This window comes from Mytilus trossulus, chromosome 6 (assembly GCF_036588685.1).
Source record: "Mytilus trossulus isolate FHL-02 chromosome 6, PNRI_Mtr1.1.1.hap1, whole genome shotgun sequence".
NCBI classification, from domain to species: Eukaryota; Metazoa; Mollusca; class Bivalvia; order Mytilida; family Mytilidae; genus Mytilus; species Mytilus trossulus.
In genome coordinates this window covers 41541652-41568956 of record NC_086378.1, presented here as the reverse complement: position 1 = coordinate 41568956, position 27305 = coordinate 41541652, and the positions used below count along the sequence as shown (strand labels likewise).

Below are 27305 nucleotides of genomic sequence, written 5' to 3'. Positions count from 1 at the left end.
GATAGGTAACGGTCTAAGGTCCAATGGGTCAAAAGGTCCAGGTGGGACAACTCATGGTTTGTCCTCACCATGGGTCCAAAGTAAGATTTAAAAAATAAATGCCTTACCCCAATTTTTAAAAGAGTGTAAAAAATTACCTACGGCAATACTTTTTTAGCCACTAGGTGGAAATGGTAGGTAATGGGCTAGGGTCCAATGGACCAAAAGTCCAGGTGGGACAACTCATAGTTTGTATTCACCATGGGTCCGAACTTAGGTCTTAAGGGTCAAACATGCCTACCCCAAATTTTCAAAAGTCTGTCAAAAATTTCCTACGGCAATACTTTTTTACCCACAAGGTGCAAATGATAGGTAAGGGTCTAAGGTTCAATGGTTCAAAGGTCCAGGTGGGACAACTCATGGTTTGTCCTCACCATGGATCCAAAGTTAGATTTAAAAAAAAAGGCCTTACCCCAATTTTTAAAAGAGTGTAAAAAAATCCCTACGGCAACACTTTTTCAGCCACTAGGTGGAACTGGTAGGTAATGGGCTAGGGTCCAATGGACCAAAAGGTCCAGGTGGGAAAATTTCACCATAGGTCCAAAGGTAGGTTTCTTTTATGAATTGCTAATTTATATTTTCCGTGCACACCATGCATTAAGTACAACAAATAAACCTTTCGTATAATCAACTGTGAGCGCATGCCGCTTGTTCAGAAGTAGAATCTTTTGTCAAAACAAATTTGTCTGACAAAAAAATAGTAAAGCACGAGTGCAATTTTCTATTCTTGTAATGCAAAACTATTGATACTTTTTAGGAACTACTTGACAGGATTCCGAGACTATGGAAAACTATTTCTTACAATATCACAAAATTGATTTCTTATGGAAAAGTCGATATCATGTAACAACAATTTTACCAGCATTTAAATAAGTGCATAACTATTTACTATTCTTCATACACTATTTAAAATTGCGCGCAGTACGCTGTTTGGTATATGAAAAGCGAATAAAGTAATGAACAGGAAATTACATGTTAATATGAAAAAAACAAACATTAAATAGTGTCTTCGGCTGCTCACTCATATATAAAAACAGATTATTTTGTGATTATATGATTGATAAAAACATTTAAAGTACGTTTGAATCTTATGCAACTTTTGGGTTTATAGACATATTTGAAAACTGGCTGCTAGCGAAGTGGCTGCTAGCGAGTGGCTGCTAGCTTGAGCCTGGTTAAACACACTAGGCATTTGGGAACATACATGGAAAATGGCTTTTCATCCTGACAAGTGTTATGTCATGTCCATCAGTCGAAATAAAAATCCATTCGCATACAGTTACACTCTACACGGTCTTGAACATGTTGACCAGGTAAAATACCTAGGCTTGACAATTCAATCAGACATAAAATGGCACAGTCACATCTACACCATCTGTATCAAGGCTAACAACACATTAGGTTTTGTTAGAAGGAATCTTAACACCACTAGGATATGCCTGTTCAGTATGGGACCCTTACATTACCTTACATAACAATCTTAAAAAGGTGCAAAGGGCTGCTAGGTTTAATTTTTACTAACCAACACAGAAACACCTCAAGTATTAGTTACATGATAGATCACTTAAAATCGAGAGGCCACGCCCACAGAATAACAGATTTACGCCGTATCATGTTTTAAAAAATCACATACCATCTTATCTCAATCACAAAAGCAGACAAACTAATTCTACAATCACTCAGACGGACCCGGAACATGCACACTATCTCATATCAAATTCCATCCTGAAGAACACAAATACGTCAACAATCATATGTTCCACGAACAATTAAAAACTAAAACAGCCTTCCTCTGAGTATTGTAATGAGCGACTATATAGAGTCTTTTAAAGCAGCCGTCTCAACCACTACAGTCAGTAAATTTGTCACCGGGGAAATAAGGGTGACCTTTAGGGTCGTGCAACAAGAGCCTGACTGAATGGCCTCTTGTTACTGAAATTGTGTGATGCACCTGATCACACGAACGAATGATTGCTGTGAATAGCAATGAGAACTCTGACACTGGAACTCTGGTGAAAACTAACTACGGAGACTCTGGAACTAGCGATACATAAACCAATAATTCAGCATGGAATACTTTTACTTTTATTACGGATGGACTGTGTTCAGGGTAAAGTCCTGAATCCGAATCTTGCTTATAGAAATTATAAACAAGTATTTATACAGAATTGAATTAACAAGTATAGACATAACAAATAACAATTAATTTGAGTGATATTGTTCACTGACAAAGATTAAACTATTTTTAGAACTTGAAGAATAGATATTAAATGATAATCTGATTATAACAATTAAGAACATACATTATGAATAAGGTAGAATGTCACTAATTACCCAACATATTGAAACATGTCACTCAATTTCCAAACTAAGAATTAAATTGCATATCAAAGCATGTTGATTTTAAGTCATTGAAACGAAATGTAAATAGAAACGAAAATATAAAATAAAATGAACTATAAAACACAGAGAATTAAAGTCTAAAATATTAAAATTGAGAATTTGATATTAGAGTCCAAATATTAAACTGAAGCTGCTTTTTCCACTGTCACATATGCCTCTCCTCCCAATTAATTCCGTCCTCGGACTTAGCACTATATGAATCGGCCTCCTCTGCGGTTGTTATAGTGTCTGTTGTTGTAATTGGGACGCTGTTGGTTTTGACGGGATACAAGATGGAGTTCGTGGTTAAGGTCCTGAAGTTGAAAAGTCAATTGAGAAATCGAGTCCGCTTGAAGATTAACCTTTGAACATAGGTCTGCTTTTTCTTTTTCTAACGCTTGTTTTTCATTTTTCAATGATTGGATTTCATCCGAAAATTCGGTCGAACGCATATAGTAAAGATCTTGCACCATTTTAACAGTCCCGTCTTTTTCGATTACTTGGTCCTTTAATTCTTGAATTTGATCCACATATTCCTGTACGTTTATGCGCGAAGCACTTTCTTCTTTCTGTTGACGCAGGTTTTCAAGTTCTTGCTTGAATTGGTCTCTTTCTGATATGATGATTTGCGTATTCTTTAATTGAATTTTGAGTGCCTCGATGCACTTTTGCTGTTCTAGATTTGTATTCCTTTCCTTGATATGTTTCTGTTTCACACTTTTTAATTCTGTTTTGAGCACATTTGAAATATCCAAATATTGAATGAACGGTGAATTACGCATACCAGAGAATGGTAAAGCACGGATAATATTTTTACACTGAATATAGCTGTTTATCCTAGCTGTATCGCGCTCTTTCTGTTTTCTGGATTTCACACTAACAGATTTACTTTTGCTGTCCTTTGTAACTTTAGAAAAACACTTACTAGAATAATGTCCGAATTTTCCGCACGAGTAACATCTCTGATTGAAAGAGTTACAAATATAATGTTTGTGAAATTTGCCACACCTCCCACATGCTGGACTATAACCTGACTGGATGTTCCATGGTCTCCATTGTGGTCGAAAGCTGTACTCCATCACTGAATATTGTCTACGCTACTTATCTGGGGAACTCGCTTGGCTGCTTAAGGTCTCTTGATCGTGTGCTGAGCATAGAAGTCAGCACGTCGTCGTCGTCCACCAATCTGTCACCGGGGAAACTGGGTGACTTTTGAGGGTGTGTAACAAGAGCCTGAATGAATGGCCTCTTGTTACTGAAACTGTGTGATGCACCTGATCACACGAACGAATGATTGCTGTGAATAGCAATGAGAACTCTGACACTGGAACTCTGGTGAAAACTAACTACGGAGACTCTGGAACTAGCGATACATAAACCAATAATTCAGCATGGAATACTTTTACTTTTATTACGGATGGACTGTGTTCAGGGTAAAGTCCTGAATCCGAATCTTGCTTATAGAAATTATAAACAAGTATTTATACAGAATTGAATTAACAAGTATAGACATAACAAATAACAATTAATTTGAGTGATATTGTTCACTGACAAAGATTAAACTATTTTTAGAACTTGAAGAATAGATATTAAATGATAATCTGATTATAACAATTAAGAACATACATTATGAATAAGGTAGAATGTCACTAATTACCCAACAGATTGAAACATGTCACTCAATTTCCAAACTAAGAATTAAATTGCATATCAAAGCATGTTGATTTTAAGTCATTGAAACGAAATGTAAATAGAAACGAAAATATAAAATAAAATGAACTATAAAACACAGAGAATTAAAGTCTAAAATATTAAAATTGAGAATTTGATATTAGAGTCCAAAATATTAAACTGAAGCTGCTTTTTCCACTGTCACAAATTCATCAGGTGTAAATAGTTTTATCTTATTAATAATATTAAAAATAATTAAAATAGAATATGCACTTCCACCATGTAAAAATGGTATTATGAATTTTTGTTTGTTTATATTTATAAAACTGTTAATTTTTCACTGTATATATGTCTCAACAAAGCAATGCGTAGTACAAGTGACATAAACTTCAACGTGTTGAAGGCGGTCACTACAAAATAGAAGTAGAACATTTATTAATATAATTGCAATAATTTTTATACCTCTCGGTTTTCTTGAATAAAAAGCCAATACGATTTGGCACTTGTGCTTAAGTTTTCATTTTTAGCTCACCTGGCCCGAAGGGCCAAGTGAGCTTTTCTCATCACTTGGCGTCCGTCGTCCGGCGTCGTCCGTCGTCGTCGTCGTCGTCGTCCGTCGTCGTTAACTTTTACAAAAATCTTCTCCTCTGAAACTACTGGGCCAAATTAAACCAAACTTGGCCACAATCATCATTGGGGTATCTAGTTTAAAAAATGTGTGGCGTGACCCGCCAAACCAACCAAGATGGCCGCCATGGCTAAAAATAGAACATAGGGGTAAAATGCAGTTTTCGGCTTATAACTCAAAAACCAAAGCATTTAGAGCAAATCTGACATGGGGTAAAATTGTTTATCAGGTCAAGATCTATCTGCTCTAAAATTTTCAGATGAATCAGACAACCCATTGTTGGGTTGCTGCCCCTGAATTGGTAATTTTAAGGAAATTTTGCTGTTTTTGGTTATTATCTTGAATATTATTATACATAGAGATAAACTGTAAACAGCAATAATGTTCATTAAAGTAAGATTTACAAATAAGTCAACATGACCAAAATGGTCAGTTGACCCCTTTAGGAGTTATTGCCCTTTAAAGTCAATTTTTAACCATTTTTCGTAAATTTTATATATCTTTTACAAAAAATCTTCTCCTCTGAAACTGCTGGGCCAAATTAATTCTAACTTGGCCACAATCATCTTTGGTGTATCTAGTTTGAAAAATGTGTGGCGTGACCCGCCAAACCAACCAAGATGGCGGCCATGACTAAAAATAGAACATGGGGGTAAAATGCAGTTTTTGGCTTATAACTCAAAAACCAAAGCATTTAGAGCAAATCTGACATGGGGTCAAATTGTTTATCAGGTCAAGATCTATCTGCCCTGAAATTTTCAGATGAATCGGACAACCCGTTGTTAGGTTGCTGCCCCTGAATTGTTAATATTAAGGAAATTTTGCTGTTTTTTGGGTTATTATCTTGAATACTATTATAGATAGAGATAAACTGTAAACATCAATAATGTTCAGCAAAGTAAGATTTACAAATAAGTCAACATGACCAAAATAGTCAGATGACCCCCTAAGGAGTTATTGTCCTTTATAGTCAATTTTTAACCATTTTTCATAAAATTTGTAAATTTTTACTACCAGTAACATTTTCCAGAGAAACTACTGGGCCAAGTTAATTATAGATAGTGATAATTGTAAGCAGCAAGAATGTTCAGTAAAGTAAGATGAACAAACATGTCACCATCACCAAAACACAATTTTGTCATGAATCCATCTGCTTCCTCTGTTTAATATTCACACAGACCAAGGTGAGCGACACAGGCTCTTTAGAGCCTCTAGTTTTTCTCACAACTAAAATGTTATCATAAAATTCTTTTCTCAAAAGATAATAAAGGAGACAATCACATATAAAATGTGCTTCGTCTACAACTTAATCAAGGTGCATTTATTGTTTAAATGAAATCGTTCTTTTTCTTACATAATCTTTGATTTATCTAAAATGTATATAATTTTTTGCATATCGACCCGTCTCTATTTTTAGGGGTATGCACGTATTCTTATCTTGCACAGTGCTTTCCTATCTTTAAATTATTTTAATTACAGATATTTGTCTGTACCAAAAAAAATGTATCAAATAAGTCATGCGTTTACCTTTACCTTATTCAACAGTATTTTTTTCTTATATCTTTCTAATGATCCAGAAAACTTTTACAATATTTTTTTATCTTTAGTACATAATCTTCCAATACTTACATTTAAGTTTGATAAGTCTAGTGGTTGAAAACATCCCCTATATTTCACTGTCATTAATTAAATTAGGTTTAATATGGTCATAAAGGTGCCTTAAAGTTATGACAATAGGATTTGAGGTCGCTTAAAATATAAAACAAGCTTTTATAGGTTTCTTGTATAATGGCTCATCTCTATACTGCAAATTTAACACGATTTGGCGTTTTCCCAGTATGAATTGTATGGAAATGACCAAATGCCAGCTTCTTAGTTCAAATTTATTGGTCTTAAATCTCAATTTTCATCAAAATACAATGCTTCGCTCGGGGTGTAAGATTTTGCATCTCAAAGATAAAGACATTTATTGAAAAAAAGAATACTCGGATTTGCATATAATTCGAATTATAAATAATATGAAAAAGATCGTCAAAAGTAGGTTTTTTTTATCCTGAAACTCGCATATGAAGCCTCAAGTTCTGCAACATGGATAAGTAGGAAGAGGTTTCTGAGAAAACATACAGACTAAAACTTCTGCTTCCGTGTAATACATTACTTGGTACTAACAATTCTCAAAATCGAAATTTTGATGCCTGAACTTTCCATTATCGTTTTTCTTCGCTTCAAAACCGCCATCTCGTGTCAACCATAGCCGACACCCCGTATGTGGCCATCTACACGATGATGGTGTCATGGTGAGATGAATCTATTACCTTTGACAACATTGTGAACACAGCCTTATACCGTGTTTCTCACAACGTTTTTCGAATTGATATAATAGTTGATAAAAATTGTTCACATAACTTGTATTGATAGTTTCCTATAGAGCTAACCAGTGTCATATAGAACCATCCAGAAAATGTCACATTTAATCTGGGGTATCGTTCAGGAATAAATACCAACCCTCTTTGTACACACATGCGTTATCCGTAAAATACTGGATAACTTATTTGTCAATTTCAAACAAACTTCAAATATAATGAATACAATACCCGTTTAAATCGAATCTATAGAAACTTTAAAGAGGTTCGGTTAAGCGATTAGATTTTTTTTGTGTGTTTGATATACAGGTTTTTAAACGGTTAACAAGTTAATCGGTTAACCTATGACAACACTAGTTAAAATAAATACGGAGTATGAAGCAACTCATGTTTGATATCTCAATATACATATAAAAATAAAGAAAAATGAAAGTTTTTTGCAGGTTGCAGGATAATCGATCAAACTTAGCTTTTATAATGATGAATGCCATTTACATACAAAAGTTAACATTTCTCTTTCCCTACGACTGTTTGCGCCATAAACAATATGTGTTCATCATTTGACATTAATGAGCAATGTATTAAACGGATACAAAAATTATAGAGAAAAAAATAGAATCCAAAAATGAAAAAACTATTGACGCAGAGAATTGTCAGGCCTATTTAATCTTAAATGGTTACCCTTAAACTGACGAAATTTCAAATTTTATAATTTTTTATCAGAACACTGAAAGAAGTTTGGGAAAATGGATAAGGTTTGTAATATGCATACCTTTTAATAAGGGTTTAACTTAGCTAAAGTTTTTTATACGACACCTGAGTATTATGATGTGAGTTATATTTATAAATTTATGTAAAGTGTTCTAGGTGTTTAGAGAGGTCGGTGCGCTACATACAAATGTATAACACAAAATTCTTAATATTGTAGACCTATTGGGAAAGGATGAAAGGACCAGGAAATATTAAACATATCACTAGTATGTATAACCCTACACCGGAAGATTCTAATAAATACGAGGCCAGACATGGCTCATCGTCGGGGGACGACACAGTTGATGAATTTTACTTGACTATCAAACATATATCGTATGAAGACGAGGCTGGATATAACTGCTATACATTCTATGGCGGAAAGAAAATAGAAAGTACACTTATTCTGAAAGTAGACGGTAAGTGAACCGCCTCAGCCGAATTAAATGGAAAACATCAGTTAATTACTTCCATTTTTATTTTATTTAGAATAACCAACGTCCACATCAGAATGAATTTTGCCAAAATTCTCACATCACACAAAATGATACTTGCAAAATTTGATGCACATACTGCGCTTTTTTCAGTTTTATTAGGAACGATGAAATTTAAACTTTTAAGCAAATAATGTGTAAGTATTATCGCATGCACGAGAAGTTATATTTCCAATAAAGAACTTAATAAGAATAGGCTAGCCAAAATCACCTATTAAAGGTAAACTTTTTGTAAATGATCAAAAGGTACATTCACAAAATACACTGTTTGAATTTGGTACGTCAATGACGCTTTTATGGTCATATTCTTGATTTTGAACTTAAAAAGTTTACTTATTATCTTTATTCCAAAGAAATCATAACAGTTAATGATCAAATATTTTTGCCAAAAATGATTTCCTGGCATGGTACAACTTCAACCCGTTCAAGTCGTTTCTGTCACCCTTTATTTAAGTTTTCTCCCCTTTATTATTCAAAATCAATATTCCTCTTCAACCATACAAGTAAATAGCTTCAGATAGGTAAAAATAACCACTGTACAGAGTGAAACTCCTTTTTAGCTCACCTGGCCCAAAGGGCCAAGTGAGCTTTCCTCATCACTTGGCGTCCGGCGTCCGTCGTCGTTAACTTTTACAAAAATATCTTCTCCTCTGAAACTACTGGGCCAAATCAAACCAATCTTGGCCACAATAATCATTGGGGTATCTAGTTTAAAAAATGTGTGGCGTGACCCGGCCAACCAACCAAGATGGCCGCCATGGCTAAAATAGAACATAGGGGTAAAATGTAGAACTCTGAAACCAAAGCATTTAGAGCAAATTTGACATAGGCTAAATTTGTTTATCAGGTGAAGATCTACATGTATCTGCCCTGAAATTTTCAGACGAATTGAACAACCGGTTGTTGAGTTGCTGCCCCTGAATTGGCAATTTTAAGGAAATTATACTGGCTATTATCTTGATTTTTTTTTAAAGATAGAGATAAACTGTAAACAGCAATAGTGGTCAGCAAAGTAAGATCTACAAACAAGTTAAATGACTAAAATGGTCAGTTGACCCCTTAAGGAGTTATTGCCCTTTAAAGTAATTTTTACCAATTTTTCGTAATTTTTTGTAATCTTTTACAAAAATATTCTTCTCTTAAACTACTGGTCCAAGTTTAACCATACTTGGCCACAATCATCATTGAGCTATCTAGTTTAAAAATGTGTCCGGTAACCCTGCCAACCAACCAATATGGCCGCCATGGCTAAAGATAGAACATAGGGGTAAAATGTAGATTTTGGCTTACAACTCTGAAACCAAAGCATTAAGAGCAATTCAGACATTAAATTGTTTTGCAAGTCAAGGTTTATCTACCATGAAATTTACCGATAAAATCCGACAACCGGGTGTTGGGTTGCTGCCCCTGAATTGGTATTTTTTAAGGAAATTTTGCTGTTTTTAGTTATTATCTTGAATATTATATCTTAGATATAGATAAACTGTAAACAGCAATAATGTTCAGCAAAGTAAGATCCACAAATAAGTCAACATGACCAAAAAGGTCAGTTCACCCGTTAAGGGGTAATTGCCCTTTATAGTCAATTTTTGATAATTTTGTAAATTTTGTAAATTTTTGGTAAACTAACAAAATATTTTCCTCTGTAACTAATGGGCCAAGTTCATTATAAATTGGAATAGTTGTAAGAAGCAAGAATATTCAGTAAAGTAAGATCTACAAACACATCACCATCACCAAAACACAATTTTGTCCTTTGTTTAATATGCACATAGACCAAGGTGAGAGACACATGCTCTTGATAGCCTCTAGTTCTTTATTTTATCCACCTTTTCGGCGCTATACAGGACCATAATGTCTGGTGACGAAATCTATAACTTCTACGTGTGTACAAAGTTCTGACTACTTACAAATTTGGGTGGGTAAGGTTGTCCTGCGAGAGAACGTTCTGTGCTGGTGATTCGGTCCTGACGGGTGCTGGTGGGTCCTGATTCTGTGCTGTTGGGTTTGTTTACATCGTATCAGAACGACACTAAAACAACTGTTTTGTTGCTTTATTTTTCAGTGATACGTCATAAGTACCATGCAAAGAATATTACAACAATTTCTTATTGCAAAAGTAGTGCAAGTTCGCAAAACGAAATTGTCCTGATGATGTGCTGGTGATTAGAAAAACGGTCCTGATACTGTGATGGTGGGTCCTGGTTCTGTTCCTTTATATTTTAGTTAAAAATGGCAAATATTCAAGATAAGTGATGCTTAACTGTAATTGACTTATTAGCTGTTATCTTTTTTCTAAAAATTGACATTGTTGTGAATCTGTTTACTGTTATTACCAAAAATTATACCCCTAATTTTGTATTTAACTGTTTTTTGTTTTCTCATTTAAGATTATTTAAAATGCTGTTATCAACTATCAATATTTTAAATTAACTGTAAGCGTCTTTATTGGTCTGTTAATGGAACCCCTCTTGTCTCCTTTAAGATAAGAAAATATGTTTACGATTTTCGGGATAACAATCCTTTTGCATGATCACCAAAATACGGTGTAAAATATACAATACCTATATAAAAAAAAGATGATGTGGAATGTTTGTCAATAAAGTTGATAATGAAAACGGGGAATGTGTTAGAGACAGCAACCTGAGCAAAGAGCAGATAACAGCTGATGGCCCCCAATGGGCGGGCTACAGCCGGCCCTAAAACAAAATGTTTTTTTAGTTCAATGAACATATAAATGAACTAAAAAAAACAACTTACAAGACTAACAAAGGTCAGTGGCTCCTGACTTGGGCTTGGCGCTAAAATGCGTAGGGATAAAACATGTTTTGTAAGAATCCGGTACAAACAATCAGGTGAGTCCGAGAAAGTTTCTAAGCTTGGAATTGGAAAAGTTTTGAAACTCTAAATTGTTGATAAAAAATTAGTTGATGCAGATGTTCAAGAACGATTTTCTTACTGTAGATGATAATTTTAAAATTTAAAAGTTTTACTTTAAAATAAAAATGTATCTTTTAGCTATTAAACACCACTTGCTGTATCTTTAATATTTTTTCAAAATATTTTTTTTTGTCTGAACGGTTGTCTGTCCCCCCCCCCCCCAAGTTCGATAGAAGCCTTGCTTTTTTTTCTCTCACCATTTTATGGAAGGGCAGACTAGAAATTTTAAGAGAATGAAAACGAGATAACATAGATAAAATTAACAGAAATAAGATTTTTTAAGTTTTGCAATTTATAACTCCAAAATAAAGTTTGTCGTCAAGGATGATAAAGAATTACGGGAGAGGGAGTGAACGATGTCTCCTTCTTTTCTAAATATAAATATATTTCAAGAATAAAAATAAAATATGCCTTAATTTTAATTGAAAATGAGTGGAAAATGAATGAGGGGGGGAGGGGGGGGGGATACCAGACTAAGAAATACACTTTTATTTGGGTATTGGTAATATTACGACCCTTTTAAGTTTTCGCCAGCACCGGTCAGGACCGAATCACCAGCACAGAACGTTTTCAGGACAACCTTACCCACCGTGCAAATTTATTAAGTTAAGTGTATTGTGTCGCATGTTTTTGTGTACACCTGGAATTCTACACCATTCCATTGTTTCACATACATATAAACTGGTATTCACTCTGAGCCATTGAAAATCAATTTGTTTTGTTTGAATCGTCCAACATCTATAGAACGCATAACCCATGAATAGCCAATCCGTTTTTCTGTTTTTTTAAATGTACAAATTCAAATTCTTATTACCAATTTATATATTTGAGTCTTAATTATATATCAAACGTGAATCCAAATTTTTGAAAAAGTTTAAAAGAAATAGTTGACACTAAATGGATCTTTATAATGTAGCAGACTTTTGTGCGAATTCTAGACGTCTAGACACAACAAAATTAACTCAACAGACTGCCGATAGTCATTCGTACGGAACGCCATGACTGCCTTATGTTAATGATCAGCATTATATGAAGTGCTCACAACATTATATACAGTGCTCACAACATTATATGCAGTGCTTACAACATTATATGCAGTGCTCAAAACATTATATGCAGTGCTCACGACATTATATGAAGTGCTCACAACATTATACGCAGTGGTCCAAACATTATATGCAGTGGTCACAACATTATATGAAGTGGTTAAAACATTATATGAAGTGGTCACAACATTATACGTTTTTTGTTGATGAAGGTGATGATCAGTGATGGTGATGATGATGATGATTGATGTATGATGAGATTGATCTATGATGAGATGATTCGATAAACTTCGTTTTGTTAGCGGAAATTACCGAATCCATAATTGATAATGCCCAGCAAACAAATTTAAACAGTTATTAAAGTCATGTTATCATTAAGGCAGTATACAATATTTAAAATTGATTGAAATAAGTTAATTAAGAAGTAGTGGTTCATTCGGTAAACTTCGGAATTTTTTTATCGGAAATTACCGAATACAGTCATAGTTGATAGCAAACAATAGTACTGCAACCAGAGGTCATTTTTTAAAACTTTAATGGTCCGGAAGAACACACACCTAAATTATATATCGATGGAAAGAGGAAATCGTGTACAATAAGAAAAGTTGGGTCGTAAAAATCCAGAGTGGTCACAATTTTGTGAAATTGAGGTCAAAGGTCAGAGCTAAAATTATCATTATTTCAACTACAAGTACAAAAAGGAGAAATATTCTGATATTTATTCAATAGAATGCTACAAAAACAATTCAATCATAAGCATATGCTATAAACGATGTTAAAACGACAAATTTTACTACTTATATGAATAGCTGCCATTACAAAATGGCGTTGATTTGGAACCTTCTGATTTTTTTCCATTTAAGACATGGCAAAAGAAGAAGTGGCCTTGTCCTTTTCACATCCATAAACTTTCATATTGTATATAGTGTTTCACTAAAGTATATTACAGAATTATTTTCTAAACTATAAAACACCAGTTTATCAAATTATTTCAATATTTTTTCTATCGTTGAAAAACACAAAATTCAAGCGCTGAAACAGTGTTTTTAATTTTGCATCCTAAAGGTTGTGTATTTTTAAAAAAATAGTATCTACTTATAGATAAATACATATTGTGTTTTTGCAAAGTCAAAACAGATCAGTTATAACACAAAATATACTAAAGTCACCCGAGGCGAATGCGAGGTTTATAAAAAAAAATGAGTGTAAAACAAAATCAGTTTGGTGCATGAACATTTTTTAGTGGGATACTCCTGGTAAAATAAGTGAACTCATTAATTTGTTAAGGGGAGGATGAAAAATCATACAAGGCAATGCCAATTTTCTGATGTTGTAATTCAAAATCAGTCATGATCCTTATATAACTTTTAAAATCGACACACAATAGCTCAAGTATTCATTAGACATGTTAAATAGGGACATGAATAAATCTCTTAGTCATCATATGCGGATTTAGTACGCGTATAAGCATTACAAGACACTTCCCTTTTCTTATAAGAACAAGTTCGGCACAGGACATGCAGATTTTGTTCAAAGAAAACACAGTTTTTGAGTACAAATGCTATCTGGAGCGTAAATACCGTCAGGATTATGTCAAACTTGTCAGATATTCTAACTTTTGCATAGGAAACACAAAAACAATGTGAGTGCAAAGTTTCGATCAATATTCGTGACCCATATTCCCATATGCATATGCATGATATATCTGCACTGCCAATCCCGAATGTAATTGGGCGAATGTTGCTACAGAAACGATTGATTTTATAATAGCCATACATTTTCGAATTTTTGTTATCTTTAGGGACATATACGGTTCAGAAGCGCCTTTGTGTTATTTTTCATCAATTAACTAACAAATGAACTTTTGAGCATAGGCTCCGTGTTGAAATCCGGACTGTGACCTATATTGGTTTAACTTTTATAAATTGTGACTTGGATGGTGTGTTGTATCATTGGCATTCATACCACATCTTTCTATATATATTAAGAAGCTATGCGAGCATCATTTCTATAGAAATACCAAAACGAAGACATAGCTCATAAGAGCACTGGTGGCAGGGTGAAGTAGTTGTTCTTCTTTTAATGTATCCTTGATATTTTCAGAAACACCTTGGTGTAATTCTGAAAGTCTCAACATAGACTTTGATTTTCTTGCAGCAGATATGGCATCCCCTATATTGAGTTCAGAGCTAAACTCTATATATCAATCCCTTGGCCTCATTGTGTCTGAATTGTAAGGTGTCACAATATCTAGTTAGTTCTGGAGTTTGGCAGTTTGGCAAGCATCAGATGCAATCTTGGGTAAAAGTGATCGGTATATGTATTGGGTCGTGCTCAATGAGAAAGGCTTTTTCTTATGGAAAAACAAATCACATTACTAACAATTGTTATTAATGAACTGACAGCAAGTTCAAATTCTATTTTTTTTGTAACTGTTTTACTTAATTGCACGGGTGTTGACTTCAATAAGTACTTGGTTATGCATGAATAAATGATTATACTCACATTAATTAGCACAACTTAAAAGACTGTAAACAGGTTTAGAGTACTCAGTTTTGTGTAGTTTTCGGTTTTTTCAAAGGTTTTACTTTTAAACAAAAACCCTGTTTTCATATCCAAACTACATGGAAGAAACTGAGCGCGAGATCGTATAAAAGTGTCAGATTGTGAGGATGCATGTCGATCAGTTTGATCACATATATGGATTTCTGTTGTTTCTAATTTAAAGTTCCAAAAGGGTGACTGGGAAAACGAAATATGGTCACTTGGTTTTCTCCCGACCGGCAGTAAAACGAAGTGGGACGTCCGTTTGGCTGTGCGGGATGTATCTAGTTCGCAGTCACGTCCAGTCAGAATGGGGACGTTAAATCCGATGCCTCGTGTAAAAGGAGTGCCACGTTCTTTGCACGTTAAAAACCCTTGCAACAACTCTTTGATTGGTCCGTAGGTGGCCTGTTGCAATGGCAAATTCGGTCCCAATCCAATATACCATCATTTTCCAGTGGCAGTCTAAATTTTCCCGACCATCATCCCGAATGACCTCTATTATGACAAAACCTACTTATTGTTTTTATTGTTAACTTGTTCTCGTCCTGAAAATGCATGAACTATTTGCCCTTGGACGTTAGGCAACCAACAATCAATCAATCAATCTTATTTAAAGACGCACCAATTTTCCCTTCTGGTGCAAGTCTCATAACATAACTGATGATTCGTCCAAGGAAAGCAGAATATCAAGAGAAGTTGGTTTTAGCATCCCCTTGTCACACACCAAATCTCTGCGAAACTTCAATAGTACTTTTCCCCCGATCACTTGCATGCATATTAATTGCTCTGAGGTTTAACATTGACATACAATGTATTTACACACAATATCAACTATATCCATTTCCGGAAAAAACTCTTATCCGCAGGATTTGGTTAACTTTTATGAAAAGTCAAAATTTTACTGACAAAAATATAACTTATTTACAGAAAATACACGAAAGAACTACTATATATATATTCAAATCACTCAAAAATAAATTAGCTTCTCCTACAAAATCTACATAATCACACCTAAACTATCAAATTGATTGTGAAGGAAAAAATAAATGGTGAAACTGATTGACGGATAGGAAATTTCCGTATTTAAAAAATGTACAAATGATGTTTTTATTTTTGAGTTTTTGACAAAATTGTTAGGAATTTACCCAACAAAATTTGCATGCAGTATTGCAATAATATGTTTTGTCCTCTCAAATGTCAAATACTGTTTTTGAATCATATGTTTTCTCGTTTTCAAAGAAAAAAGCGTTAAATTTCTATATAAAAAACAACCAGCTTTAAGTTTGAAAGTTTTACTTGGAGATGGTATTATATTTATGTCTTCATCATTCCGATGATCCTTGATGATATGTGCATAGAAAATATTTACGAAAATAGCGGGAAATTTAACCAAAAAATATATTTTGGAGTTTGAAGGTAACTACCCAAAACCGTACATTAAGGGGTACCCCCATTAAAGGGATAAAATACAAAAATGTGACCATAGAAACTTTTTACGACCCGACGGAAATTAAAATATAGATATGATTCTATCATTTAAAACAATTTGCAGCCGTGTGTTATTCCGGACCATTAAACTCCTTAACTAAGCGTCTTTTTCGATGTCAGTTGCAGTACTACAAATAGAAACACTTGTTGAAGTCATGTTATCATGGCAATTCGATTATATCAGAAAAAAATAACGCTTGCTATTGTCTGCAATTGGACAGATATAATTTTATTAATTTATTGGAAGTTCATTCCGAGGAAAAGATGAAGCTAAGAGGTGAATGAATGAACTAGTTCTGTTCGTCGTCAAAAATACGCATGGCATAATCAGTGTACATTTATATAAAGTGCGAATCCAGCTAGTTCATCTTTACTGTTATATGCGGGTATGTCTATTGTAGAATAAAGGATCATGGGAAAACTGTATTTGTTAACGTTTTGAAAATATCAAGTTAAAGGATTTTAAGTTAAGTTTTAACATATTTTCATTGTGATTAATATCTTTATAATATACAAACATAGCATTAAAGTTCAAATAAGTGTTATAAAAGCATCATAATATAGCATATCGATTATTGAAAGCGATCCATTTTAACTATAGATGCGATGAATTATCACTGTTAGTGCAGTCATTATTAATGTAGAATTTTCAAAGATGCGGGGAATTTTTATTGTAGAATTATGTGATAAATGCACTTGCAACAAATGAAAAAAAACTTAGTTGATGATTTTAGAATTTGTGATACATGTATTTTCAAATTGAAATACAAACTCCTCACTCATTCTTCATCAAATATGTAGCTTTTCAAACTTGTAACAAAAGCGATTCTCAAAATGTCATATTGTATTCTTCAGATTACGTTTCTCCTTGATTTTAACTTATATAGGGAATCACTGGAGCGTGACAGCAGCGGGCCCTCTTAGGCAGTCAGTGAAAAATTCTAGATCCGCGAATGGATACTACCGCATTTGTAAAACCATGCACATTTGGGTTATTGTACACGAAATGCATGCTACAATTCATTTTTGTTGATTTTAGACCCTTTGGAACTCTATGTGGGCTATTTCAGCAACTAGGCAAAAAATCCCCAAACTAGATACACGGTTAGATTCAGCATGTCAACGAATTCCAAATATCTCTATTAAAGGACTTTTGTCTATAAATTTGGACCCCACAAAATTGAAAAAGGGACCAAAAATATAAAAAAATGCATGCATCGGATACATTTGTTATTTAAGGCATGACTGTAACAATAGGATGAATATACAAAAATATCTTATTCTGGGGTCTCATTGGGGGGTTCTGATCCCGGATCCCGCTTACTGTTTTTGCAGATTCCCGTATTCCGCTTATTGTTTTGTCAGATTCCCGTATCCCGCTTATATACTATGCAGTTCTAATTTTTTGTAATTATCCGTGTCCCGCTAGACTTCATTTCTCGTTTTTCACTACACAATCATTTGACTTTCACCTGTCACGCTTGCAAAAAATCGGCAATCCGGCGTGACGCTTATACCCAAATGCGACCCACTATTTTACTCTATTTTGACTCATATTAAGCCCATTATAAATATATTAAAAAAGTAGCGTAGAATTTTTTTATCCATTTTTATCCCGTCTCGTTAAATTTCGTTTTTGAGCCATATATAGATGTCGTATGTGACAATGAGACAACTCTGCATCCGAGTCACAATTTATAAAAGTAGACCATTATACGTCAAAATACGGTCTTCAACATGGAGTCTTGGCTCACACCGAACAGCAAGTTATAAAGGGCCCCAGTGTAAAACATTTTAAACGGGAAAACAAAGGTGCAATTTTTATCAAGATGTACGTAATAAGTGGTGAAGTGTCATGGAAATGGATAGAAAAAATAAGGATAAAGATCCCTATACGCTTTATAAGAAACTATATGGAATACATTTGAAATAAATGTTATTTCTATTGAATTTATTAGAGTGTTTTAAAACCAAACTTTCCTCTGTAAGTTAAATTTTATCAAATCTTTCTCTTACTTTATCTATTGTTTGAGCAAGTCGGCTAAATTAAGGCTTTACAGCTAATTTCTTAATGCATGTAAAGCAAAACTTTGGTTGGCTTGCTTGCTTTGTTTGTATAATTGTTTATACAAACTTTGTTAATAAGATTGACATTTTTAAACAATATGTAATTATAGATAAAAAAAAAAAAATTATACAGTGAAAATGCACCGCATATACAATACTAATGATTCGCTCCACAGTGAAAATGAAAGAATAGTATCATTATTCGACAGTAAACCACAGGTACTTGAGGACAGGACCCTATAGGAGCCTTGTGATGCCCCCCTCCCCCTTTTTTTTTTTTTTTTTAATCGAGCAAAAATATCATTATTTTCGCTTATATTCAGCTCTCTGTATGCTATTTATCACTTCAAATGCAAGGAATACTATCAAATACCAGTTTCTAAAATTTGGGGTTTCTGATATATGTATAGCTCTTACTTTGTTTTATTAGTATTATGTATTTCTGAACATATACATTTTGATTAATTTTCTTCATTTTCTTCAAAAATTAAAAAAAGTTCGTCTGTTTATTTATCATTCTGCATTAGACATTTATGGCATATACAGTAAAAATGATATTTTAGGATCCGCACTTTACATACACTGATAATGTAAGTTAAATAATGAACATTTTAGTTAATGAAATATCGAAGGGGGTTCATACTTATATATTGGCGAGTTTTGAATGTGTCTATGGGCCACTCGATATCACTCGGCCGGAAGTCAGAAGAAAATTCTCGGAACGTCTCGAATGTTTTCGGTCATTTATACAGGTCTTAGCAGGTTGTTATCTACGTCTTTGATATGGTCTCTTGATGGCCCTTGACGATGCAATTATATTTGTTTTAAAACTATCACTGTACACTGTGTGTATCTAGGTCAATTATAACGTGGTATTGTCTGTTGTCTCGATAACATGTAAAGTAATTATGTTTGAAGATTCAACCACGGGAAACTGTGTATTTCATCATAGACTTACGGAAGATAATTTTCTGGTTATAATATTTATATTAGATCGGAAAGCAGAAAGAGTTTTCTTATACAAAGTATTTTATTCAATCAGAATCAAAGAAATGTATAGTACGTAATGTATACTGTATTTATGTTTCTGAAGAAACTAACAATGATTGAAATCAGAATATTTTCAGAGTTGCAATTAAGAAATAAGTATTTTATATGACAAGATACTTTGCTTTGTTTTTTTTAAATATTCATTTGTAAAGAAAACATTAAGATTAAATCTAAATAAATTCTTGCATCCTACAAAAAAAATTGTTTATAAACAATTGAATAACTATTATATTTCTACGTTAATTATTTCATACCATTTTAGTATTTAGCTTTTATGGGTAATTATTATTTTTTTTTTTGTATTGTAATATATCAATAAAACCAGAAAACGGAAAGTAAGATAGATTTATTAAATATATAAATTTTAAACGATCGGAAATAAAAATGTTCTTGAGTGTTTTCAATTCATCAAGCATGATTTTAAATCCTTGCAGGTCACAAAAATCGTAAAAATAAATAATTTACAATAATCACAACAAAATTCAATTACAACCATAAAATTGATTATTTTATACTGTTTCAGTATGGAATTAGAAGTCTTTGCTTATATTTTGTATAGTAATATATTCACATAGTGGAATGTTAGAATTTAAAAATAGATTCATTCGATAAATAAAATGTCCATCCGTAAATACTGGACATTCGTGTTTATTGATATTATATAAATTCAAAAGAATTTGAAAAAAAATACTAACAGTAACGTAAGTTTATTATAGAATTTCTGATTCAATTCAATTTTTGTTTGTTTGTTTTAATAGTTTAACCTTATCGCATCGTCATATTTGTACTGTGGTACCGGTTTGAAATTTTTATTCATTGACCTCCTTGTGTTGACCAACAATTCTACACGTCTTGATTGGTTTCATTTATTCACATTATAGATCACATTTCAAAAGCACACTATTTTCTCAATTCCGGATAAAATGTCAATGAATCCGGAGTCAAACAATTTAATGTAGGCCGTTTGACATTCAAATTCAACTATCTATATTAAGATATGTGATGACGCAAAGGCGTATTCTTTTCCTGAGTATCAGTGAGGTGCTTTCTATTTATTATTTCGTGCTCTAAAATACTACTTGTATGTAATACTATTAAATTCACTCGTGAAAGCGTATTTTCGTTCTAAATTCAGGACACGACAGAAAGAGCTTTACATGCGACTTTCAAGCACGGTCATCATCACTAACTTGACCTCGAGTTGTTTCTCTGTTGTTCCATTTTTGAGTCACGTTCCTATTATAAGCTTTGACCTTCTTGAAAAGCTAAGGATTGTCTTCCCAAGGAATACATTCCTTAACTTTGAAATGTATTTAACCTTTTAATTTTTTTTATTCGAGCGTCACTGATGCTTTTTTTTTGTAGACTTAACTCGTATCTGGCGGACATCATTTATTCTTATATCTGTAAAGCCAGACTATTTGCTGGGTATCAAATGAAGATTCAAGTCGGTATAAAGTTTAACAATTTAATAAACGATCCAACAAGAATATAAACGATGTTACAATATTGAGTCCGGTGTTCACGGTTTAAGAACCTATCCAAAACTGAATATAAATTATTTCTAAGAAGTATATAAAACAGAATGACAAAGAAATACATGTAATTAGGGATTAAACAATTATTGTCCATTGTTCAGATAATCTGCTAAAACTGTCTTTGGCACGTTGATACGAAGTCCATTATCGGATTAGCAGAAACATACATTTTAAACCAAAGATAATTGTGTGGGGATATTTGAGCTAAAAATGACAATTGAAAGATATAGTAATTAAAGTCAGAAAGATGATAGTCCAAATAATTAGCATGCTTCTCGTCCGGTCATATTTGCCCCTCTCGTAAGTCCAAATAATTAGCATGCTTCTCGTCCGGTCATATCTACATACCTTTTTATATAAATTGGTTATTTTGAAAGTGCGTAAAGGTATTCATAAACTCCTGAATTAAGAAATTCTTCGGCAAAACTGAGTATCCCTGTAGAATGTTTGAATTGATTTAATTAAAATCAGGAGATCCTTAAAATTTGAGATGTTTCATGAGACCAAAATAAGTCTCTTCATACGAGGTCCGAATCAATTGCATGCTTTAGGTTTCACCGCATACAACATCTACCATAAGTAAAGACAGCTTCAAATACGAGTTGAGAATATAAAGGCATTCATGTAGAAACCAAATTATAGATATGATAGATAACATAAATGCATCCAGAATTCCAGATTATAAAGCAAACTGAGTGCATACATTTATAGTGCGATAGGTTTGTGCGATTTGCATAAGTCATCCGAAATTAGGATTTGCCAAAGGGTCAGGTTATAAGCGGAAAAATTATGTACATTCAAAAGTAATAAATAAAATAGTCGAGCTTTAAAATATCTATTCAAATAGAAGCTGTAAATATATACTTTCAACTGGCTTCTTCTATTCACAGTCAATTATTTCAATTCAAAAGCAAACACAAGTTCAGCAACAATCTTTTGGTGACCCGGCAGTCAGCGGTCTTAGGTTCATGTATTGCTTTTCTTTTTTTTTTTTTAAAGAAAGCAACTTGTTTATGATGTACAGATTCCTTGAGTTCATTTCCTACTGAAGAACTTTAGCAAGGTGCCACGTTAAGTTTATAGTCAGTACTCAGTTTAAAAAAACTTAATTACCTTTTAAGTAAAATAGTCAGCTTTCTATAACACATAAGTGTCATATTACGCTAGCTTATATATATGTCATGATAGAGTCATTTTTGGCATCGATTTCCATAATTTGGCATTTTTAAATGAATAAGTATCTAACAGATATGGAAAATGCAGTTTAAAGCATTTCATTGTAGGTGTTTAACATAACTTTACATCAATCATTCCATTTTTTTTACAAGCTTTTTAGCATGCCAAGCAGTTTGTCTTCTAAATATGACCAGCAGTCTTATATAGAGATATAAACTTTGATAAGAAAAAAATCCCCTTTCAAGACCCAGTTTAACATTTTCATTTAAAGTTGTCATCTCTTATGAAAACTGAGTTTGTGGGGGTGAACGATTACTACGAACACGTTTGTTCGTCAGTCTGCACGGTTAATATATGAAAAAAAGTGGTATGCTTGCCAATGAAACAACTTTCCACAAGAGTCCAAATGACACAGAAATTAACAACTATAGGCCACTGTACGGCCTTCAACAATCAGCTATAAAAGGCCCCGAAATGATCAACGTTCATGATTCAAAACGAGAAAACTAACGACCTAATTTATGTACAAACAAACGAACGAAAAACGAACATATAACACATTAACAAACGACACCAAGAAATAAAGGCTCCTCCTGACTTGGGATGGACACATATATACAGCATGTGGCGGGTGTTAACATGTTAGTGGGATCCCAACCCTCTCTCTAACCTGAAACAGTGGTGTAACAGAACAACATAAGAACGAACTGTGCAAATCAGTTGTAAAAGGCTCAACTCATCAGATGGATACAAATAAAAATACATCTAACAAAAAAATAGAGTGGACGTGGGCGGGTACTTGTATATCCCAACAACAAAAAGATACTAAATACTGATCTGAGAGTACTCGCAGTTACTGACAGCTACAAAACTTGCATCCAAGTTTTGCATTTAAGTAAAGATTGAAACAAACTGTGAGTAAAAAAGAATGATTTAAAATTATTGGATAGTAACGATTGTCCATGAAAAAAGAGTAATCTTGACCTAAATTAATAAATTCTGGTTAAGATACATTAAGATACAAAATCTAATGAACTACAAGTCATAGAAGAATGATTTCTTTTAGATCGCACTTCTTTGAAAACAATAGACCTTGAAAAAAGATTCAAATTTGTGTTTAGGTCTAGTTGATAGCAACAACACATAAAAGAGATATGCTATGTGTTACTGAGCACTAACTCTTTGATTTTATTGAAAGTCCACACTAATATTTTGTAACAGAAGCACAAAAAAACGATACTCGTTATGTCAATATATAATTGTAATATAATTATATTAATGGAGAACTGCTAGTATTGTTTGACCGTGAATTCTTCTCGTTGTTGTTATTGGCGTTCTAATTCTTCTCACATACAAGCTTGTCTATAGTCTAGGGATTTTTGTTCTTTTCGCTACCAATTTTTTTCCATATCCCATGTTAGGATCAATGTAAGAGGTTGAAAATTTTATATCTGAATATTTTTTTCGTTATCTGGAAAGTTACTTTTGACGATGGATCTTGATTGTTTCTGTGGGGCTTCTTTCTCATGTATATTGATCACTCACGGAGTAAAAATTGAAAAATTGTCGAAACTAATTTGACTTTTATGTATAGCATAGTCCGAATTATATATACTAGTCAACAAAAGAAACGATGCACGACTTCTTTCGAATTAAAGATATGAAGTTTTCCGTTTATACGACTAATATTGAAGGTAGTAAATACTTAATGACCATGGAAATATAAATCCGTTTAAAAAAAACTATTTTTTGCTTTCATGACGTCATTTGGCGTTATTTTTTGATTTTTTTTTTACAAAATTTACATAAAACGACAATTTTAAAAACAGAAGTTCCAACTAATGATGCCAACCTCTCATTTAAAGGTGAAGACAATGTTTGCCATCAATGCTTTTTTTTTTTAAATGATACAGTTTCTTCGTTTATTTGGAAAGCAAAGTTCGGCCCACAAGAATTTGTTTAAATGTAAACATTATCAATTGATTTACAATAGACAGTATGTGTAAAGTGAAATTCAAAAAACGGTAACAATCTTAAAACTTATCCGAAAGGTTCAAAATTTACAGTGCGTTGTTTTCATATCTAATACACTGATTTGAGACGTAAACATTTTTATGTTTTTTGCTTTTTTTGAGATTTTACCAATAACTAAGAAAAAACAATATTTCAACCCATTATTTACAAAATGAACATAACTTGATTAGCATATTGAATATTTTTTTAACAAATTTGAAAATTTATTTAGTACTTAGAAAATTGTGTGTTGATTTTTTATCCAACTTTCCGCAAAAATAACTTGCACCCTATGATCGTGTACATGGAATTTAGTTACTTTCCGACAGGTTTTGATATTTCATTATCATACAATGTATGTGCATACATTGCAAATGGAATTTTTTTAAAAAAAAAAGTATCTCATTTTGTTTTATACTTAATACTTTTTGAATTTTTTTTATTCCAAAGTCGTCCTTTGTTGACTAGTATTTAAATTCACAAACTAGTTATTTGCCCCAAACATTGCTGTGCAATGCCTTTTCAAAATATGATTGAAAATCGTAAATGTTTAAGTAAAATTCTGCATCGCTGACCAACATTGATAAAACAAAAATTGCAATGAACAGTATACTTCTGACAGATATTTGGTTCTCCTTGAAAAATACTGGGTCATAACATATCTATATTGCAGTCCTGAGTAATCTGAAGATATTTATTCAGAGTTGAATGATCAGAAATTCACAATTATATAATGTGTATAAATCTATAGGTTTTAATACGACTGCAAACAAAATTAAAAAAAATGATCGAATATTGCTATCAGGTCGTCGTCGTCAGCGTCGCCGAAGTCAGATGGTTTCCGGATAATAACTTTTGTATAAGTAAATAGAAATCAATTAAATTTTAACACAAGGTTTACAACCACTAAAAAATGGTTGGGATTGCTTTTGGGTGTTATGGTCTGAACTGTAGGAATTAGGGGCCAAAAAGGGGGTCCAAATAATCATTTTTGTAGTTTCCAGTCAATAAGTGTATGAATCTCTCTGAAATTATGCCACAAGTTTCCATACCACTAAAGGATGGTTATGATTTGCGTGGAGAGTTGGGTAGGGAAGGTGTTATGGCTCAAACCGTTTAGGAGTTAGAGGCAAAAAAGAGGGGAAAACAAGGATTTCTTTGTTAATGGCCAATTTGAAACCAGTGCAAGGAAGGTAATCCAAATATATTGAGGTAATCCAAACATGTTTGATTACCTCCCTTACACTGCTTTAAAATTATGTGTAAAGATTTTTTTTACTCATATCAGATTTCAGAAATTAAAATGGAAAATGGGGATACATTTTTCTTTTTTTCTTCGGGTTGGGGTCAATATGCAACAGCATAGTGTATTGTACAAAATCAACAAAAAAGGGGGTATTTTTTTAATTTTTGGAGGGTGTGGGGAAATTCGCAACAGCGTAGTGCAAAAGCAAAAAAATTAAGTATAAATTCAAATTATATAACCAATTTTAAGTTCTTTGACTACAGTTATTCTGTGTCAGAAACTTATTATGTGTCAAATATTTAATGACATTCTAAATTCAGACCTTTATCAAGCGTGAATAGTGTGTCAATTTTTGTCAGTACGGTTCAGGGTTGGACCTCTGCGATTGTATCCAGCTGCGTTCGGCGAAGCAATTTATCAAACACTTAAAGTATATACATATTAAGTTGTGAATATGGTGAAACTGATCATCAAAATAAGTTTAAAATGCCCTGGTGTGGAATAAATTTGTGGTAAATTGATCATACTTCTTAATATACTTATTTCAATCAGTTTTTTGTTTGTATATAATTTTTGAATTTTATGCATTTTTAATGCATATTTTATTTTTTATGTATATTATTTTTCAACTTCTCTGTAAACTTTGTACTTGCATGGTTTTATGAGAATAAACTATCTAGTATACTGCCTTAATGATAACATAACTTTAATAACTGTTCAAATTTATTTGCTGGGCATTACCAATTATGGATTCGGTAATTTCCGCTAAAAAAAAAAACGAAGTTTACCGAATCATCTCATCATACATCAATCTCATCATAAATCAAACATCATCATCATCATCATCACCGATCATCACCTTCATCAACAAAAAACGTATAATGTTGTGACCACTGCATATAATGTCCCGACAACTGCATATAATGTTGGGACCACTGCTTATAATGTTGTGAGCACTTCATATAATGTTGTGAGCACTGCATATAATGTTTTGACCACTGCATATAATGGTGTGAGCACTGCATATAATGGTGTGAACACTGCATATAATGCTGATCATCAACATAAGGCAGTCATGGTTTTCCATACATTCGATCTGACACTTTTCAATATTGATAACTGAACACGTTTAAGCATGTGTTATCAATCTCAATCTATTCAATCAGAATCAAAGAAATGTATAGTACGTAATGTATACTGTATTTATGTTTCTGAAGAAACTAACAATGATTGAAATCAGAATATTTTCAGAGTTGCAATTAAGAAATAAGTATTTTATATGACAAGATACTTTGCTTTGTTTTTTTTAAATATTCATTTGTAAAGAAAACATTAAGATTAAATCTAAATAAATTCTTGCATCCTACAAAAAAAATTGTTTATAAACAATTGAATAACTATTATATTTCTACGTTAATTATTTCATACCATTTTAGTATTTAGCTTTTATGGGTAATTATTATTTTTTTTTTTGTATTGTAATATATCAATAAAACCAGAAAACGGAAAGTAAGATAGATTTATTAAATATATAAATTTTAAACGATCGGAAATAAAAATGTTCTTGAGTGTTTTCAATTCATCAAGCATGATTTTAAATCCTTGCAGGTCACAAAAATCGTAAAAATAAATAATTTACAATAATCACAACAAAATTCAATTACAACCATAAAATTGATTATTTTATACTGTTTCAGTATGGAATTAGAAGTCTTTGCTTATATTTTGTATAGTAATATATTCACATAGTGGAATGTTAGAATTTAAAAATAGATTCATTCGATAAATAAAATGTCCATCCGTAAATACTGGACATTCGTGTTTATTGATATTATATAAATTCAAAAGAATTTGAAAAAAAATACTA

At 32.7% G+C, this 27305-nt stretch overlaps 2 protein-coding genes across 2 annotated transcripts in view; one reads left to right on the top strand and one right to left on the bottom strand.

Annotated features, from left to right (window-relative positions):
* LOC134721351 (fibroblast growth factor receptor 2-like) overlaps positions 1-27305 on the top strand; it is a 250008-nt gene that overhangs the window by 25849 nt on the left and 196854 nt on the right. Inside the window, exon 3 of the mRNA XM_063584292.1 lies at positions 8012-8252. Within this exon, the coding sequence (XP_063440362.1) occupies positions 8012-8252 (241 nt within the window). The remainder of the gene's footprint in view (positions 1-8011; positions 8253-27305) is intronic.
* On the bottom strand, positions 2111-4226 carry LOC134721350 (uncharacterized). Its single transcript, XM_063584291.1, has 2 exons — positions 3684-4226; positions 2111-3607 (listed from the first exon to the last, which is right to left on the bottom strand). The coding sequence occupies exon 2, from the start codon at positions 3498-3500 to the stop codon at positions 2634-2636; it is 867 nt and encodes a 288-aa protein (XP_063440361.1). The 5' UTR covers positions 3501-3607; positions 3684-4226; the 3' UTR covers positions 2111-2633.